The 21,225-nt window shown below is 30.5% G+C and overlaps 1 protein-coding gene across 1 annotated transcript; it reads right to left on the bottom strand.

Annotated features, from left to right (window-relative positions):
- Window positions 1-6,676: 6,676 nt before the first annotated feature.
- LOC149889660 (zinc finger MYM-type protein 1-like) lies at window positions 6,677-10,080 on the bottom strand. Its single transcript, XM_090084312.1, has 2 exons — window positions 10,042-10,080; window positions 6,677-9,837 (listed from the first exon to the last, which is right to left on the bottom strand). Exons 1-2 carry the CDS (start codon window positions 10,061-10,063, stop codon window positions 8,315-8,317), a joined length of 1,545 nt encoding a protein of 514 aa, XP_089940438.1. The 5' UTR covers window positions 10,064-10,080; the 3' UTR covers window positions 6,677-8,314.
- Window positions 10,081-21,225: the final 11,145 nt, after the last annotated feature.

Raw genomic sequence — 21,225 nt, 5'->3', positions numbered from 1 at the left:
CCTTTAGTGGCAATGTAACATTTCATGCTTTTTAAAATTCGATTCTCTAAGATATTTAATGTGACATTTCGGACAGGTAAATTTAGTTATTAAGATTTTTTCTGTTTTTTTCAGCATTTTGGTTTCTTCTTCTGCGATCAGCATCTCTGTAGGAATTGCTACTGTAAGAGCTCCAATTAAAAATCCTCTGATAACAAATCGGCTTAATATTCAAGATCAATAAAATCATACAAAACTTGATAACAAAATTTCAATTTTGTTATCAATATTTTCAAGCAAAAAAGAATAATCTTCTGGCGCTACTCCACTTTCTCCCCCCCCCCTAATTTTATGATTGATTCTGATAGAGAATTTTATGCTGATTAAGAATCGTATAAAAACATGGGTCTCAAAATCAACGGAAAGTGCTCTAATCTGATGTCGAAAGTACAAAAATATACCACAAATCGCTAATATTCGCCATCTTGAAAAGTGATTTTTTTTTGTTTAAAAGTTATCCTTTCAAAGTATCAACAGCCTGGTTTTTATTTTTTATATAAAAGATTTCGAATAAAAGAACAAAGAACCGGTGCGTTAAGTTTCATAATCAGGTGTATTGACCGCATTTTTTTTCTCTTACCAGGTAATGAAATTCAATGGCATTTACTCTTATCGCGTCAGAAAGCCCTTTTTTATTACTCCATGAAAGTTTGTCTTTCCAATTAATTTTTTTCTTTAATAACAAAAAAAAAAAAAATAACCGAAAAAATAATCGTAAATTCTGTTACAAAACTAAATTTCATAAGAAGGAATCGCAATTTCGCAAGAGCGACACGTTTTATAACTTTATAACTCGATCGTCTGCCTGATAGCTCTGGAAAGAACTTACGCGTCTATATTAGCCATTCCAGACGATTTTTTTATAATTCAAATAAACATATACAATGATTCTTACGTCGCGAAAATAAAAATAAAAAACGTCATAAAATATGCGAAGGAATATAGATATATATATACATAATTTCTGTATACAAATCCTTAGAATCTATTCTTCAAAAAAACATAAATAAATAGTTGTTATAAAAAGAGAAAAGAAAATAAAAAGAAAATTTCGTGTTTTTTGTCAAACGTCAGATGTTTTTCGTTGAGCCGTGGAATCGCTATCTATATTAAACCAGAAAAAATTCCTTATAGTAAAAACCAGGCTGGCAATGTTTTGCGGTTAAAAACAATATCAACCGTAAAGTTAGTGAATTCAAGATGGCGAATATTAGCGATTTGTGGTATATTTTTGTACTTTCAACATCAGATTAGAGCACTTTCCGTTGATTTTGAGACCCATGTTTTTATACGATTCTTAATCAGCATAAAATTCTCTATCAGAATCAATCATAAAATTAGGGGGGGGAGAAAGTGGAGTAGCGCCTAATCTTCTTGATAAATAGAAAAGTTTTCTGTCATTTTATGTATCGCTGCTCAGAAAAATACTGTTATTAGATAGTCGAGACCATCTTTTTCCGACGTCGAAAACATTTAAAATACTCACCGGTTTCGCAATTATCACCAATTGTTTCGCTGTTATCTAAACAACACCGTAACACACATTTCTGTTTTATGAAACAAGGCGATGTACGTCAATTTATTAATACGTACTTGACTCGACTGAACAATTTAATCTTATAATTCCCTACCCCCTTGCCCCCCAGCACCAACACAACTATCTCCCATTACACAAAATACACAAATTTCACATATTCATGCCAATTAAGAAACGCAAAAGTAAATGTAAAAACCAGTGAAAATGCTAATAAAAAAAATGTTCAAAGACTCAAAGAAATCTTGGTGAAAGGGTACAATTGCTCGAAATAATCACAGAACTGAGATTACAAGCAAATTGAAAGCATTTCTGTGCATTTGTCGCCAATTTCTGTACTTATCACTGAATTCCTTGATGCCCATGGCCATTTTTTTGCTCAGCCTGACAGGATACAACAAAATATGGCCAAGGGATCACAGAGGAATTGGTGAAAGTCTCGAACTTGGCAACATTTGGCCAAAAGTTTGAAGTTTTGTAAGGAAATTGACCAAAAAACGCGCTTTTGTCGCAAATTCCGGTACTTGCCAACCTCTCTGTTGATTGTCTTTGTCATTTTCGTGCTCAGCCTGAAAGGTTACAACAGAAAATGTCCAAAGGCTCCTAGAAATCTCGGTGAAAGGCTCCAATTTGACGAAATAATCACAGAATTGACATTACAAGCAAATTCTAAGCATTTCTGTGCATTTGTTGCAAAATTTGGTACTTACCACCAAATTGATTGATGCCCTTGGCCATTTTTTTGCTCAGCCTGAACGGATACAACAAAATATGGCCAAGAGATTCAAGAGGAGTTGGTGAAAACCTCGATTTCGGCCACATTTGGCCCAAATTTCGACGTTTTGTATGGAAATTGAGCCAAAAACGGGGTTTTGTCGCCAAATCCGGTACTTGCCAGCCTCTCTGTTGATTGTCTTTGTCATTTTCGTGCTCAGCATGATAGGTTACAACAGAAAATGTCCAAAGGCTCCATGAAATCTCGGTGAAAGGCTCCAATTTGACGAAATAATCACAGAATTGAAATTACAAGCAAATTCTAAGCATTTCTATGTATTTGTTGCATAATTCGGTACTTACCACTGAATTGCTTGATGCCCTTGGCCATTTTTTTACTCAGCCTGACAGGATACAACAAAATATGGCCAAGGGATCCAAGAGGAGTTGGTGAAAGCCTCGAATTTGGCCACATTTGGCCCAAATTTCGACGTTTTGTATGGAAATTGAGCCAAAAACGGGGTTTTGTCGCCAAATCCGGTACTTGCCAGCCTCTCTGTTGATTGTCTTTGTCATATTCGTTTTCAGTCTGACAGGACACAACAAAATATGGCCAAGGGATCCAAGAGGAGTCGGTGAAAGCCTTGAATTCGGCCACATTTGGCCAAAATTTCGACGTTTTGTATGGAAATTGAATCAAAAATGGGGTTTTGTCGCCAAATCCGGTACTTGCCAGCCTCTCTGTTGATTGTCTTTGTCATTTTCGTGCTCAGCATGATAGGTTACAACAGAAAATGTCCAAAGGCTCCAAGAAATCTCGGTGAAAGGCTCCAATATGACGAAATAATCACAGAATTGACATTACAAGCAAATTCTAAGCATTTCTGTGCATTTGTCGCAAAATTCGGTACTTACCACCAAATTGCTTGATGCCCTTGGCCATTTTTTTGTTCAGCCTGACAGGATACAACAAAATATGGCCAAGGGATCCAAGAGGAGTCGGTGAAAGCCTCGAATTTGGCCACATTTGGCCCAAATTTCGACGTTTTGTATGGAAATTGAGCCAAAAACGAGGTTTTGTCGCCAAATCCGGTACTTGCCAGCCTCTTTGTTGATTGTCTTTGTCATTTTCGTGCTCAGCATGATAGGTTACAACAGGAAATGTCCAAAGGCTCCAAGAAATCTCGGTGAAAGGCTCCAATATGACGAAATAATCACAGAATTGACATTACAAGCAAATTCTAAGCATTTCTGTGCATTTGTCGCAAAATTCGGTACTTACCACCGAATTGCTTGATGCCCTTGGCCATTTTTTTGCTCAGCCTGACAGGATACAACAAAATGTGGGCAAGGGATCCAAGAGGAGTCGGATTAAAGCCTTCAAAATGTCTTTGGCCACTTTTGGCCCAAATTTCGACGTTTTGTATGTTATTTCAATTTTCGATTTATTGTTCCTTTGGTGTTGTCTTGAGGATATAATTTGTTTTTTTATGTTTTTTCTTTGTATTTTAATTATGCGGCCACTGTTATTTGTGTTAGATTCATATGATTGACTTTTTTTCGGCTTTAAAACCCTCTCTATAGTCCTTTTAAACTTGAAACTGTTGGTCGGTTTTTTTTAAGATATCTTATGGATGTCTGTTTTATTCTTCCTTTGTGCTTCTCTGTCAATTCTTAAGTTAACCGATTTTATTTATGATCTTATTTTATAACTATGACCTGCTCAATTTTAGGGAAAGAAATTTAATAAAAAATTTATTCATTAACTGTCCTTCAATATTATCATGCTAATTATAGTACTTTCATTGGATTATATTATACGAACTGTTTTTTTGATTTTTATAAGATTAAAATATCTAGCTATACTGTCATATATTAGGTTGATAATAGTACACATATTTATTCGTGTCATATATATATATATATATATATATATATATATATATATATATATATATATATACACACACACACTGCAGGCCAAAAGTTTCCGGACACTTAATATTTTTTATATAAAAAGCTAAAATCTATCCTGTATCATTAAATTAATCAATAATATTAATTTATAATACTTAAACTTACTAATTTTAAGTGTTTATATAAGTTTGAGGTCAGTAATTAGGTATTACCGGCCTCAAACTTACATAAATAAGTTTGTTTTTTTAATTGCTTATTTTAACTTGATATATAGCGTTTCATTACTCTCAAGAGTTTGGTCTTGTTAAAGTTATTTATTTGTTGAAACATGAAGGAAATATTTATAATATAATGATATCCGACTAAAATGATTAAGAATATTTAGTTTTGTTTAGTTTTCATTTGGTATTAATGACGGTTGCATTAAAAAATCTTCAAAAAAATTTTAAAATTTTAAATTCGAAAAATTTTAAATTCGACTATTTAATTAAAAATATGGGTAAAAAACCTTCTTTAGCGGTTGCAAAACGTTCTGAAATAATTACATTACATAAAGAAAAATATTCAGTTCGTGAAATTTGCAAAAAAGTACAAGTTGCCAGAAGTACTGTACAAGATACCATCAAACGATGGAAAGAAACAGGCATTTTTGAAGACAAAAAAAGATCTGGTAGACCACGGAAGACAACAAAAGCTGAAGATAATAGTATAATATTGATGAGTAAAAGAAATCGAAGACTTACGGCCCCGGAAATAACTTCAGGCTACAATAGGAGTCGTTCAAAATCTATTTCATTAATCACTACGAAACGACGTCTTAGACAAGCAGGACTTTCTGGCCGTATAGCGGTCAGGAAACCGTTGCTACGGATTGAAAATAAAAAGAAAAGGTTACAATGGGCTATAGACCACCAAAATTGGACAGAAGAAGACTGGGGAAAAGTACTATGGACCGACGAGTCCAAATTTGAACTGTTTGGGCAATGGCGTAGAATTTACATCAGAAGAACAACAAAAGAAAAAATGATCCCAGAATGTTTAGTGCCGACAATCAAGCATGGTGGTGGGTCAGTTATGGTATGGGGATAATTTTCTTCAGCTGGTGTAGGTGACCTAGTTAAAATTGAGGGTATTATGAAAAAAGAACAATATAAAATAATTCTAGAAAATAATGCTATACCTTCTGGCTTAAGAACTATTGGTCGTGGTTTTGTTTTTATGCAGGACAATGACCCTAAACACACCTCAAAATTATGTAAGAATTATATAAAGAAACAAGAGGATAATGGTGCCCTCAAAATCATGACCTGGCCAGCCCAATCACCAGATTTGAACCCAATAGAGTTACTGTGGGAAGAATTGGACAGAAAGGTCAGACAAAAATGCCCAACATCCGGATCGCAAAAAAAGTGATAAAAACTCGTGGGTTATTTTTTGACGAAAAGACAGTGTAATAAGAATAGTGTTCTTAGTATTTTTTTTATTTCATTTTTTGGCTTTTTTTTTTCTTAAATAGTAACTATATGTATCTTTTAAAAAATAAATATGATATTTGAATTTTATTGAAATAATTATGGGTGTTTGAATTAAAAAATTTTAAAAAAATCCAAGTGTTCGGAAACTTTTGGCCTGCAGTGTATATATGTAAAATAGAAATAGTTTATACCCACAATACATAAATTTACTATTATAGCTATTCATTATTTGTAGATAATAGGTTTGACGCGGAACTGTCTGTATATATGGCTAAAATGTTAGAAGTGTCTACTAATTCAAACCACATTCGTATTAAACTCTTCAACGTCATGCATTCAAATACAGTTCATATTCACACATTCTTTTTGAAGTCGTGTATTCTTTAGCTGAACTAATGCTCGAAATGCAATAAAAACTCTTTTGATCATGGAAATCTTTACAGCATCTGGAAAAATACATGAGCACTTTTAGTAAGTAAGAAAAATTCAAACGTATAAAAAAGAAAAACAAAAAAGGAACAACAACTGTTTAACCCTTTAGCGCCCCGTGTAGCAGATCTGCTACATAACTTCAGAAACCTTTTATGGCCATCCTGTCAGTGGCGTTGCGTGAGAAAATTCCAGGGGGGGGGGGGAGAGACCTTATTTTTCCCAACTGCTTAACATAGTTTTCACAACTTTTTTTTATAATTTAAGAATTCAAAAAATCAATTTTTGTCCTATTTACAAAATCTACTGATTGTTATACTACATTGCACTCACTTTCATGAATTGCCAATTATCAGTATTTATTGACTTCTTTTAACAAAACATAGCTTCCTTTACATTTATACAAAATATTCAATTCAAAAAACGTCTAAAGGTTTTACCCATTCATAGTGAAACTGTATCAGTCCAAAAAAATGTTACAATTTACAAATCCAATAAACTTTACAAACCATTTTGGCAGCATATATAGCAGTTTAAAATTTTACGGAAATGAATTAGTACAAAGGAATATGGAAAATATTATTTTATTTCAAAACTTATACGCACAATATTTTATCATCACTATCATTTTTTGTCTACTGTTTGATTTTAATATGACGTTTCTTCAATTGAACCCATCGTTTAACAAGATGTTCGGGGTTAACTCCTTTACAAAGTTCTTTTTCGCACTTTAGTAGCATGAGGCTATCCAATCTCTCGTCACTCATTGTTGTTCTCAGATGTGATTTTACAATCTTGAGTTGACTGAATGAACGCTCATTTGATGCTACACCATAAGCAGCTGTGATTACAAAAATGCATAGTTTATGGGCTTGTTTCAGTATATCCTTTAACTTCACAACATGGTACAAAATGTCTTGCAGCGTCTTAGCTGGTGTTCTTGATGACTGAAAATCTTCATGACCTTCTTCTAAACAGATATCTATCAAAATTTCCATCTGGCTTTTCAGCACATGAACGTCTGGAATATGGTCCTTGTATCCAGGAGGAAAAAGTTTGTTTGCTTTTGTTAAGTTTTCAATACTCAAATTATCCTTATTTAAAGGAAAACTAAAAATTTTGGTGATAGGGGCAAATATTTCCTTTAATGCTGCCGAGTTTTCTGTTAAACCCATGGCTGGAGAGTCTATGACCTCTTTGAATTCTTTCCGGTAAAAAGCTTTCATCTCCATTGCTATTAATCTATGGTGTCGTTCGTAATCATTTTCTGCATCAATGTGTAATTTCCTAGAAAATATTACTGCACTTTCAATCAAATTATTCATAGCATCTGTATCGTTACTGATATTTTGTATGTTCTTGGCAGTACTTTCAATTACATTTATACTGTCGATAACATTGAAGTTTGGACTTTCTAAGATTTCTGTTAATATTTTTATCTTCTCAATGATATTCTTCATGAAGAAAAGAGTAATAATGAAATCAAAAGTTGTTACTTTTTTCAGAAGTCCCATTGCCTTAGTTCTTGTGTTAGTATCAAAAATCTTATTATTTGAGATGCTCTGAAGAAGATCAACAACCTTCTCTAAACACTGATTTAAAGCCTTAACAGATTTTGCTCGTGCGGTCCATCTTGTTCTAGACAGGTTTACAAACTGTAGTGCACTGTCAATGTCTTCCAGTTTTTCTTTTAAATGACTAAATCTTTTTGTGCTTGACGTGAAGAAAACATGCAACTGTTCGAGGACATTAAACAATTCTCGTATTAAAGTATTAACATGCATGAATTCAATCGATTTTTTTTTTTTTTTTTTAATCGATTTTTTTTTTTTTTCAATCGATTTTTAATCACTTGTTATTATCTTGATTTTATGACATAACCAACTTTCAAACACTGCTCTTGAACATGCATTGCATGCATGTTCAAGAGCAGTGTTTGTTCTGTGGTCTTGACAAGGTATGTAGGGTACATTATGGCCAACTTCTTCTGTTATATACTTTTGTACTCCTTTAAATTGTCCAGACATTGAACTCGCGTAATCATACGACTGAAAAGCCATCTTTGATGTGTCAATGCCTTCTTTATGTAAAGAAGATAAAATTAGCTCAGCCATCCCTTTTCCAGTCTTATCAGTGCATTCAACGGATTTCAAAAGCCTTTCCCGAATCTCACCGTTTTCACTGGCTGTTCTCACAACTATACTCATTATGTCCTTATGTCGGGAGTAGTGTCGGCCATCACGGAAAAAAAATTGGAGCTATTAATTTCTTCTATGATCTTTCCTTTTAATTCAGTTGCAATTAAACTAATCATTTCATTTTGAGACGATGGACTTGTGTATGTAACTCTATATGGACGAAGGGCTCTATCTTCAATCCAGGCTTTTAGTGTGGGATTGTGGCAAGAGATAAGATTCACTACTGCAACAAAGTTACCTTGATTAGCACTGTCCAATTCCCTAAACGCTAGCCCTTGGCTTCCTAAAGTCTTGCATGTATCAATAAGAATTTCAACAGTTTTTCTATTCTGTACCTCTATTTTTTGCTCTTCTATAAGAGCAAGTCTATTGGATTTATCAATAAGGTGATCTATATGACCTTTTTTCATAAGAAAGTGACAGTATTCACTTAATGCAACTTTATGTGCTTGAGAGGTAAAGTGTGCCTGAAGCTTTCCAAGTTTTTCTTTCCCATAGCTTTTCATCTTGGACCAAGATCTTACCCCAACATTTATCCAAGCATCTTCAGTTTTTCCCTTCTTTCCAAATACCTTAGGGAAAAGCCGGCAGACAAAACAAAATGTGGCATCCTTCTGGGTACTGTATTCTAAATGTTCAAACTCTTTGTACCACTGGGGATTAAATCTATTTTTACTGTCACTTGGGAAACTAGCAAGTTTTGGTTGGTGTGGTCCTAACTGGATTAAATACAATTTTTGATTATCCGTAATTGTATGTGGACGTAATCCTGGGTCATGGATTATCAATGCTGATGAATCTGATTTGTCAATTATAATACTTTGAGCTTTGATATCGAGTTTTCTTAAAAAAGCATTTCCCATTTTCAAAACATTTTTTGACATTTCCACCACAGAACTTGTTGCATTTACAATTTCAATCGCAGCGAATTTTTCATTTACTAATTCTTCTTTACAGTATTTTTTATAAATGTCATTACAATCTTTAAGATTATCTATTAAAACACCCAAATTCCCCATGAGCAAAGTCCAACTTGTTGTTTCACTGCTTACTTCAGAAGTATCCAAGTTAATAATATTCATGTCGTCCTTTTCATCTCGGTCAGGAAACTGGTTTAAATGATCTGATTTAGAATTTAGTTCTGTAAGTTTCTCTGCTTGTTCCTGGACTACAACATAACCCGAGTTTTCCCCTTTTGCATCATTATCTTGAATTTTTGAACTTGCATCCTCTTCAAATTTTTTATCAGAAGATGTTGATGTTTCAATTATTATCAAGTCTAACTTTGTATGTTCACTACTTTGTATTTCATCATCCACTTCGACATCATCACCAGCATTCTGATGTACCATTTTTCGTTTTTTTGAAGCTAAGGAGGCTAGAAAAGGATTCTCTGGGGCTCCCACTGTTTGTATATGAACTTTTCTACCACCATGAACGGATCTTTCATGACTGGTTTTATAGTCGTTATTAAATACTGCTTTGCATACGCAACATTGTAATTTATATCTTTTGCTTTTCATAGTTAGTGCTGGAAAACAAATGCAGATACTATAATTTACCGTAATTTTTAACTGATTTAATGTTTATAAAAGTTATCACTCTTAATAAGTGTGATAACTTTTATAAACATTAAATAAGACAAATGTTGAAATCAATTCATGGAAACAAATATTCACATTTCAAAGTAGAAAGTATGAAAAAAAAAAGAATAACTGCTTTTAGTCAAACATACAGAATAAACTTTCAGCTGCCATTTTTATTGTTGATAACAAAAAAAAAGTAGCGCGAAAAAAAAAACAACGTGGAAATCAAAAGGGCTTTTCTTTATGACTCCACAATTTATTTCGTCTTGTGGAAAACAGCCATAAGTCGTTTAATAAACGTAAAGTTTACTTGTCCAAGTCAAAAAAGAATTAGATCTTTGATGGATTTTTGCAAACATTTTAATTTTATTTAACTAGAAAATATTTTTTGATTTTATCACCGATTTCCCAACTGTCCCAACTCTCGGCAAGGAAATTCCCAACTTTTCTCTTTTTTAGATTCCGGGAGGGGGAGACTCCCCCCCTACCCCCTCCAAGGCGACGCCCCTGCATCCTGTCAACACAGTGATCTCAAAAACACCTTTAGTAGCATATTTACAACATATTTTTGTTGATCCGATTTAGCAAGGTCATAATAATTGAATAATCAAGACTTAAAAACACATCAAAATCGCCTTTTTAAAAATCGGATGATTGTTGTCAGACAAGGTATTTTCAAAGAATGTTTTTCCTATTTTTTTTATGAATATTAAAGCTTATTTGTTTATTTTATTGTAAATTAATAACACATGTAAGTTTTAGAAGTATTTAAGAGAGTTTTCTCTTTTTGAAACTATCACAAAATCCTATCTGAATTTACATGTATCATATATGCTACAATGGGCTTTTTAAGTATACATTGTTACCAATATATATATATATATATATATATATATATATATATATATATATATATATATATATATATATATATATATATATATATATATATATATATATATATATATATATATATATGCACATATATTGTTTTTCTTAAGATGAATAAAAATAAAAAGTTAAATATTGAAGATGCTCTAGCATTTATTCTTGATGGTGAAAGTGATTTTGAGGATCTTAGTGAGTCAGACTCTGAATTTGAACCTGATGTTTCAACTGCAGTTGTAAGCAATACTAAGGTTGTGCATGATGACAACAATGACAACATTATTTTTCCAATATCGGAGTCTCTTACCCAAGAAAGCAGTACAGGTGATGATATGCTCCATTCCAACTTTTCAGTCCTACTCTCAAAACAATCCAAAATAATCAACAACAAAAAACAAAAAAAAGCAAGTTTACCACTTTGGAAAAAGGTTCCACTAGATAATGATTTGATTGGTGATATTACTTTTCGAGAGGTACCTATTAAACCTATTCCGGATGAAACTACCACTCCATACAAATATTTTAAAATGTTTGTTGATGACAATCTTATAGACATTATTGCTGAACAATCTAGTTTATATAGTTGCCAGTCATCAGGTACAAACATTTCTGTCACATCGAATGAAATAGAGTCTTTTATTGGTGTTTTTTTTCGTATGGGTCTTGTAAAACTACCATCTGTGAGATCTTATTGGGAAACCTTCATGAATTATGATGGAGTAAGTTCAATATTATCAAGGAATAGATTTCTTTCTATCCTCCGCTATCTACACTTTGTTGACAATTCAAAGGTGACAGATGAAGTAAAGAAAAATGATAGGGCTTGGAAATTAAGACCTTGGTTGGAAAAACTGCGAGAAAATTTCTTAAAAGTTTCTCCTGAGGAAAATCAATCAATTGATGAGATAATGGTTGCCTTCAAAGGAAGGTCATTTTTGAAGCAATACCTTCCAAAAAAACCCAATAAATGGGGGTTCAAACTTTGGGGTAGATGTGGTATCAGCGGGTATTTGTATGACTTTGATTTATATCAAGGAAAAGAAATAAAAAAGAAAGATGAAGTTTCTCCTCATGGTGTCGGGGCATCTGTTGTAATTAAAATGACCTCAACTTTGCCAGAAAATCATAATTTTAAAATATTTGCTGACAATTACTTTTCTTCATTGCCTTTGCTAGATGAGCTAAAAAAGCGTAGAATATGGTATGTTGGAACAGCTTGCCTTAAGCACCTTAACAAATGCCCATTCACTTCTGAAAAAGAATTGAAAAATCAAGGGCGTGGATCGTTTGACTATCGTACTGACATCAAATCTAATAACATAGCTGTTTCTTGGATAGATAACAAGGCAGTTACTTTAATTTCATCTTTTGCTAGTATTGAACCAATCAACTCAGTAAGGCGTTATGATAGAAAAACCCGGAAATATATTATGGTAAAGCAACCATACATAGTCCAGTTTTATAATAAAAATATGGGTGGAGTTGACAAACTGGATATGATGTGCTCATTCTACAAACCAAATTTAAAATGCCATAGATGGTATATACATATATATATATGGGCACATACCCTTCTTATTGCGTTATCAAATGCCTGGTTTTTGTATCGTCGGGACTTAAAATTTATTTGCCCCAGTAAGAAATTCATGCCTCTAAAAAATTTTCAAGCTGCAGTAGCTTCTAGCTTGGTAACTGTTGTAAAAAGAAAAGCTGGAAGAGCATCTCTTGATGCAATACCTATACCAACTAAAAGAGCTGCTGCTGTTCAGAGTAATCCTACAAAAGATATCCGTCTGGATGGATTTGACCACTTACCAACTCATAGTGACAAACGGCAGCGGTGTAAGAAATGCAAAACTGGTTTTTCTTATATTCGTTGCAAAAAGTGCAATGTTTGGTTATGCTTAAATAAAGACAGAAATTGTTATCATGACTACCATTAATGGCATTTAAAATTTGTTTATATTTATAGTATAAATGATTGTAAACTGTCTTATAAGATATATTTCTTTACATGTTTTTTATTTAATAAGAAGAGACTTTGTAAAATGAAATCAATAGCAAAGTTTCAATTTTCAAATTTCTTTAATATTTCTTTATATACTTAAATACAAAATTTTTTTTTCTTAAGAAAGCTTTTGTTATTTTTTCCCTCGAAATCCCATTGCAGCAGATATGCTACAATGACAAAATTGGGTTTGTTAGTGAAATTTTAAAATTTTATTTTTTAATTCAAAATCTAGGCCCTAAAACAATTTCTTTTTGAAGTTTTTGGAATTTTTTGAAAATTTTAAGCCCTGGTGGGCGCTAAAGGGTTAAAGATAATCAATGATTACAACATTGAATAACATAAAAGTATTCTAAAACACAATAAAAACAACTAATAACAACAACTTTAATACAAAGAATTTAAAAAGTGTAAGGAAAGTGTAACAATAAAATATAAAAATCAATTACAAAAATGAAATGTGATCAAAGGAATTTAATGATACAACCACATTAACTTTAAAGTATAACAAAGATAATAAACAACAAGAATAATTACAAATATTGCAAAATATATTAGAAATCTTAACTAACATTAGCAACAACAGCAAAAACTCTGCCTGAAAAACAGAATAGAAAGACAACATAGAAACATAGAAAACATAAGAAAAAAAAAAAAAGAAAAAAAACTTAAAAAAAACTATTATGTCTAAATGCCGGGGAGGAAGATGGTGAAAGCTCTAGACTTGCAGAAGGCATCCTTAATTATTACTTTTAAAAATTTTTACTCTTTTATTAAATAGGCTGCACAGCATTACCGAATCATTTTCATAAAGTAAACACAAACACCGTGAGAAAATCGATAAACCATAAACAACATAAACTTTGTAAAGAAATACTAGCACGTCAGACAGATTTTGTACCCCGGTCATTCAAGCTAGCTAAAGCAACTCTGGGCGCTACTCGACTTTCGCACCCCCCTTTTTTTATGATTGATTCTGATAGAGAATTTTATGCTGATTAAGAATCGTATAAAAACATAGGTCTCAAAATCAACGGAAAGTGCTCTAATCTGAAGTTGAAAGTACAAAAATATACGAAAAATCCCTAATATTCGCCATCTTGAAAAGTGACTTTTTTTGTTTTAAAAGTTATCATTTTAAAGTACCAGCTACCTGGTTTTTATACTTTATAACAAAGATTTCCAATTATGGAACGTTTTGAGAATTTATTCAAGTTTAAATTGTCACGCAAATTTGCTTTAACTGGGATTATTACTTTGTTGTCTAAAATATCTTTTGAAATATTTATCAAAGAAGTTGTAAAATTCTTTTATTGATTATATACTGAAATAAGTTTGATAGTATAAAATTGTTTATATTAAAAATATTTATATTTAAAACTGTTGACTTTTTCTTCTCATACTTTTAGTTAAACCCCCCGTAAAAATTTATTTTCATCGTGCCTGTTGTATAAAAAGGAATGTTTCATAAATAGATTTCTTGTAAATTCATTTACATAAATATCATGGCCCTTCGAAGACCAACAGTAAACGATTTTGACTCTCTTTCCTTAACAGAAATAGGAGCAAAATTCAAATACAATTTAGAAGCTACAATTCGTTGGTGCAGAACTTATGGTTTACTCGCTGAAAGGATGAATTGAAGTGTATGTAACGTGCCCTGCACACAACAAGTACATAATAGATCAATCGATCAAGTCATTTGGAGATGTCCAGTTAAGCGCTGCAAAAGACCCTTCAGTATAAGAAAAGGGAGCTTCTTTGAGAAATCCCATCTACACTTGTGGCAAGTATTAGGCTTAACATACGTTTGGAGTAGAAGTGCGGCTAAGAGTCGGGGATTATCAATAAGCGATATAAGGCAAGAACTAAATATTGGAAGCGATGACACCATTGTTGATTGGAATCAATTTTGCAGAGATATTTGCGTCTCATATTTTCTCAATAACCCTGATCCAATTGGCGGTCCAGGGTGTATTGTTGAAGTAGATGAATCTGTTTTCTGTCGAAGAAAATATCAAGTTGGTAGAATAATCCCGCAGCAGTGGATATTTGGTGGATATGAACCTGCAACAAAGAAAGGCTTTTTAGTTCCTGTCCAAAATCGCGATGCTGCAACATTGATTCCAATCATACATCAATGGATACTTCCTGGTTCTATTGTCTGGAGTGACATGTGGAGAGCATATAATGATATGCAAGCTCCTGCATATTTACATGGGACCGTTAACCATACCCTCAATTTTGTAGATCCGCAGACAGGCGTGACGACAAATCACGTGGAAGCTATGTGGTGTCGAGCCAAATCTAAGTTTAAATCAATGATGGGGCCAACTAACCGCGAAATGGTTGCTGATTATTTATCCGAATTTATGTGGATGCAGAGGTTTCCCGAACATCGGTTTTTTCACTTTTGGGATCAGGTTGTTACAGCATATCCTGTTTGACGGCTACCATTTATAGCTTTTTGTGTGCTTCGAACGTAACATACATTTATAGTTCATGCCGAGGATCTTGTATTTCCAAAACGGCTATTTTCATAGCCACACAAATTAATTAAAAACATTTTTGCAAAGAATATTTAGGAATCCCATTTTTACTATTTGATAAAAGTTCTTTTCAATTACCTTTTTAAATAGTATTTAGCTGGTTAGTATCCGGCGCTCCCCGGGATAAAAATGAAAATCTCCAAAATATACTTAAAAAGATATTATAGAAAAGTCACAATTACAATTTTTGCTACAGATAACTTTGTGAGACTTTGCTTCCTAGGGGTATCTAGTGTAGCAAATTAGGGGAATCCTAGTAAATAAAGTATCCCCTAGGGTCAAAGTTCTGAGACGAAAAGCAGCCTATGATCTTTTCCAGGTAAAATGAGGGGTCTGTACAAAATTTGCTGTGATTCGGATCAAAACTAGATTTGTATAAAGTACACACAAACTTTGTGCTTTATATATTAGGAAACAATTTTTTCTGAAAAAATAGTTTAAAGTTCTGTTATAAAACTAAAATTCACAAGAAGGAATTATATGTTTCACAAGAGTAACATGTTTTATACGTCGCCTGTCTGTCTAATTACACTCGAAAGAGCATCGCGTCAAAAGACACTTTTTTATAGTAAAAACCAGGTAGCTGGTACTTTAAAATGATAACTTTTAAAACAAAAAAAGTCACTTTTCAAGATGGCGAATATTAGGGATTTTTCGTATATTTTTGTACTTTCAACTTCAGATTAGAGCACTTTCCGTTGATTTTGAGACCTATGTTTTTATACGATTCTTAATCAGCATAAAATTCTCTATCAGAATCAATCATAAAAAAAGGGGGGTGCGAAAGTCGAGTAGCGCCCAACTCTGTAAAACAGCCAAACAAAAACTCAAAGAATAAAAAACAAAACTTACTCAGTTTACTCCTGGTATTTGCAGATTTTGAAACTTGTATCACAGAAGCCCTTTTTATGTGTATTTTCAAAGCCTGCTAACGTAGGTGTATTTCCCATAAGTAGCTCATTAGGGCAGAACTATAGTTGGAGAATAGGCATTTGTGGCAGAGGCGAACTTCTAAGCTTATTTTTTGCCTTAACCAATAATACACTAGGAAACGGCCCACGTGAATGTACCAATTTCATTCTATAGACGCTGGATCCGCACAAACCTAGGAATTTTTGACATTCACGTGACCAAAGGGGAGGGGGTTTTATCATGGAATTATTTAACCACCTCTCTCTACCCCTCTCGCTCCCTCTCACCTCTCTTACTAAAGGTCTATTCGTCGTGCAACCGGAATTTTTTGTGCAGGCCTATTTTTTTACGGTTGTAGAGAATTATTTGTTTAGATTTGTTTTTAAAAGAAAATCCAATGTTGTTTATGATATATTGTGAATTATTCTTACATGATGTAATGAAAACAAACTTGCATAATTTAAGCGTGGAGTTTTAGAATTCATTTAAAGCAAATAATAGATATTTTTTAATTTTAGATAAAGTTTTTATACCGTGCCAAAAAAATGTTGTCGGTGTGCTTGTCACAATAATTATCAAAATGAATATATATATATATATATATATATATATATATATATATATATATATATATATATATATATATATATATATATATATATATATACATATATATATATATATAAAACGAAGAAACAACAACTATGTATGGTACTTAAAGTTTCATGCCTAGCGGCAATCATCAGCCATTAAATACAAATCAAAAAATCTATCGATAGATAGTTGTTGTTTCTTCGTTTTATATATATATATATATATATATATATATATATATATATATATATATATATATATATATATATATATATATATATTGCTCTATTTATACAAAATATTGAGCACTCTTATACGAACAGGAGATATTGTATTTGAAAATAATACAACTTGAAATAGCTATATATATATATATATATATATATATATATATATATATATATATATATATATATATATATATATATATATATTGAGTGAAACTAGTAAAGTATCAGTGCATCAATTTCCAAGTGATAACGTTGAGCGTGAAAGATGGATAAAAGCCATTCCAATCTCTAATTTAGTTGTTACCAATAATACTGTTATCTGTGAGTTACACTGGCCTCCATGTTTTGAAACATTTACAGTACGTGGAGGAAATCATTGATCAAAAAGTTGCTCCATCTGTTTGGCTGGGAGTAACTTTTGTCTCAAATTCCAACTGCTGTTCCAACTCAAAGAACTACCATAATATCTTTAAGTGGCATTAGAAATACATTATATGATGAGTTTAAAAAATCTTAGCTTAGAAACATTTCATAATGGAATTAAGCGTAATGTTTCTATTTTAACAATCAATCTATTGATAACTGTTGACACCTGGTCTAAGTTTGATAAGATACTTGACTTTTAAGTTCCTTGAAAATGGACAATAAAAAAGAAGCAATTTTGCAACATATTTCATTTATGGGACAAAAAAAAAATTGGAGATAAAATTTATACATCAAACATAGTTATATGCTCATTTTGCATATTTTTTATCATCAGGAGATATAAGGCCAGAAGGATAAATTTAATTTCATTCTATGGACGCAAGATCCACAACATTCTTTTAATATTGTCATTATTTTTATGTCTTAAAGTTTATTTTAATTTTATTATTTATCACTTACTGTTGTTAATACTTTTATCAAGCTCTAATTTTTTTTTTTGTTAATTTTACTTGTTCTTCTGTATTATTTTTTTCATCTGTTTCAGTTGTTAAAATTTTTTTTTTTTTTTTTCTTTTCATATATACAGTTACTATGCTTTTTTTTTTGTTGTTACAGGGCTTTTGTTGCTGTTGGTATTAGTTAAGGTTTCTATTTTACTTCGTAATATTTTTAATTATTGTTGTTGTTTATTATCTTTGTTATACTTTTAAGCTGATGTGGTTATGTTTGTTACATTTCTTGTTTATTGCTTTTGTAAGCTTTTTAAATTCTTTGTATTAGTGTTACTGTTATTTGTTTTTTTTTTATTGTGTTTTAGAATCTTTTTTTGTTATTCAATGTTGTAATTATTAATTATCTTTAAATATAGTTGTTGTTGTTTTGTTTTTTTTGTTTGGATTGTGGTGGATTAAAAATTCCAACAGATATTTCTTGCCAATAGACATTTTAAAGTTACTTTGTTAACATTTTTAAATTGAGCTTGCATTTTTTTTGTAAATTTTTTTATTCAAGTTTGAGTGTTTTTCATCATAATTATAACTATCATAATAAAATCTACTTTATTGCTATTTCTTAACATTCTAAAAAAATAATGTATTATTTTAATAATAGTATGCTATCATTTAACAGTTTAGTTTTTTTTTTTAATTTATTGATAATTTATTATGAAAAATTTTTATAATTGTTATGAGTGAATGAGGTATCAGATGGTACGAATTATATGATGCATCATGTGGTCATTTTTTTTTTAAAAAAAAAGAAAAGTTTAGCATGTAAATAATATTTATGTTATGACAAAGTTGCTTATAATTATTATCAAATAATATTTGTGTGCACTTTTTTCATCTTATCAAGCGATTCATGTGTATATGTTTGAAACAGAAATAAGTAAGTGAATTATTTTTTAAAAAAAGGAAATTAAAGCAAACAACATTCTCTTATAAATTTTTAAATTCATTTTAAAAATAATTGCATTTAGCGTTTTGAGGTATCATGGGGCCCAAAAGAATATCTGTGTGTTTTGTGGTGCAGTAAAAAAATATCTAGCATCAAACTTTACATTGCCTTCACAAAAATACATAGACTGTAGAAATGGACATATACTGTTTATATTCATTAGCAATGATGAATCACACAACTCAATAAGCTTTATGGCTTCAAGATTTATAAAAGTCATATTAAACTTCTTGTTAGAGAATCAAAATATGGGCTTGCAGTTTTTTAAGAGGTTCTAAACATTTTATTGACTTTTACAATGAGCCTTTCTTGTGTCAAATAACAGTATTTTCAGCAACACATTCATTTCAGTCAACCACAAATTCAAGTAACACTATTTCATCTTTGTCAGTTAATGCATCTCCTAAACATATAAGTGTTTTATCTTTATCTGATTCAAGACCACTATTCAGACTAAGAGCTGACCAGCTGTCTCCTAGAGCAAAAGTCGTAAAATGACAGTTTAGTATTTTGGCAAATGATATTACTACCAAAATATGAAAGCATAGAGAGGATGTGAAGGTGTTAAGGGAAAGTGTTAAACTAAGGGCAAGATTTAAACGTCTCAATGAGGCTATTGCTCACAAAAACAAGATAATTAAAAGTTTGAGAATTAAATAAAAACTCTAACATTTAAAGTTCATTGTAAAAACACAGTATGCTGACAATTATTTTTCTTATTTTTATTGTTGTAATGTTTTTGTATTTCCTTATTTTTTTATTATTATTGTTACTTTTTTATACATGATGTATATTTTTATTATTATTGTTTTTTGTTATTCTTATTAATATTCTTATTTTTGTTCTTATTCTTATTTTTGTCAATGTTATACTTGTTCTTATTGTTATTTTTATTCTTATTGTTATTATTATTCTGTTTTTCTATTTTTAAAATTTTTCTCATTATTCGTTGTTATAATTAATTTTCTTTTCTTTTATTTCATTACTTATATTTATATTTTCATTTAAGCTATTCCTATTATTATTATTATTTTTCTTCTTATCATTTTTGTTAATATTCATGTTTTTACAGTTGTAATTTTTATTATTTTTGTTATTGTATTGTTATTTGTAATACTATTCCTTTTATTATTATTGTTATTTTTATTAATAGTGATTTTATATTGTCTTTATTCTTCATTTTTTTAAAATTGTAATTATAGTTAAGTTTTCTTTTTGTTTTTGTTATTATTGCACTTATAATTATCACTTTTATTGTTGCTTTTTTTTTTCTTCATATCATTTTTTTTTTTAACTAAATTTGCTCTTCATATTGTTATTCTTTTTTATTGTTCTTCTTCTTATAATTCTCATTATTGTTATTATACTTATTATTATTCTTCCTCATTTTTTTTGTCATATTTTGTAACATATTTTCTTTTTGTTGTTATTATGATTATTATTGTTATGATTATGTTTCTTTTTTGTTACAATTATTTTTAATTTTATTTTGTTTTTATTAAATATGTTCTTACTGTTATTCTTTTTATTTGTCCTTTTGTTTATATTCCTCTTACTGTTAATATACTTATTGTTATTTTTGTTCCTCTTTTTTTTGTTGTATATTTTTTAATTGTTATTTTTCTTTTTATGGTTATTATAATAATTATTGTTATAGTTGTTATTTTATATATCATCATTATTTGCGTTATCATTATTCCTGTTATTTTTGTTTTTCTTACTTTCATTATTACAATTACTATTTATATTTTCATCATTATTTTTGTTAATATTCATTTCATTATTTTTTATTTCTCATTATCATTATTATTCTTATTGTTACTATCCTTGTTATCATTTTTTTTACTCTTTTTGTTATTAAGTTTTTTATATTTGTTTTTTATTGTTTTATTATTATCATTATTTTTATAATTCTTGTTATCCTTACTACTCCTTTTATTTTTGTTGTTGTTTACATTTACATTTTGTATATTTTTGTTATTGTTTTTGGTAACAGCTAGTTTATCATCTAATTCCTAATTTCAGGTGATTTTTGATGACTATTTTTTTTTTTTTTTTCATAGTCCATTACAATAAGTCTGTTTCATTATGATTTAGTATGCAAGTAGTTTACTCATAAAATATTTCTATTAGATAAAGTAGAAAGGGTTTGAATTTTTATTAGAAAAAGTAGAAAGGATTTAAAGTAGAAAGGATTTTAATTTTTAAATCGTTTATATTTTGTTTGTTTTAGTTTTTCTTTTAGCAGTTTTATTTTTGTTATATTATTTT

This window comes from Hydra viridissima, unplaced genomic scaffold, assembly GCF_058129835.1.
Source record: "Hydra viridissima isolate aposymbiotic clone 2 unplaced genomic scaffold, HvirCarnegie_v1 scaffold_4, whole genome shotgun sequence".
NCBI lineage: Eukaryota > Metazoa > Cnidaria > Hydrozoa > Anthoathecata > Hydridae > Hydra > Hydra viridissima.
This window is presented reverse-complemented; position numbering and strand designations above follow the sequence as displayed.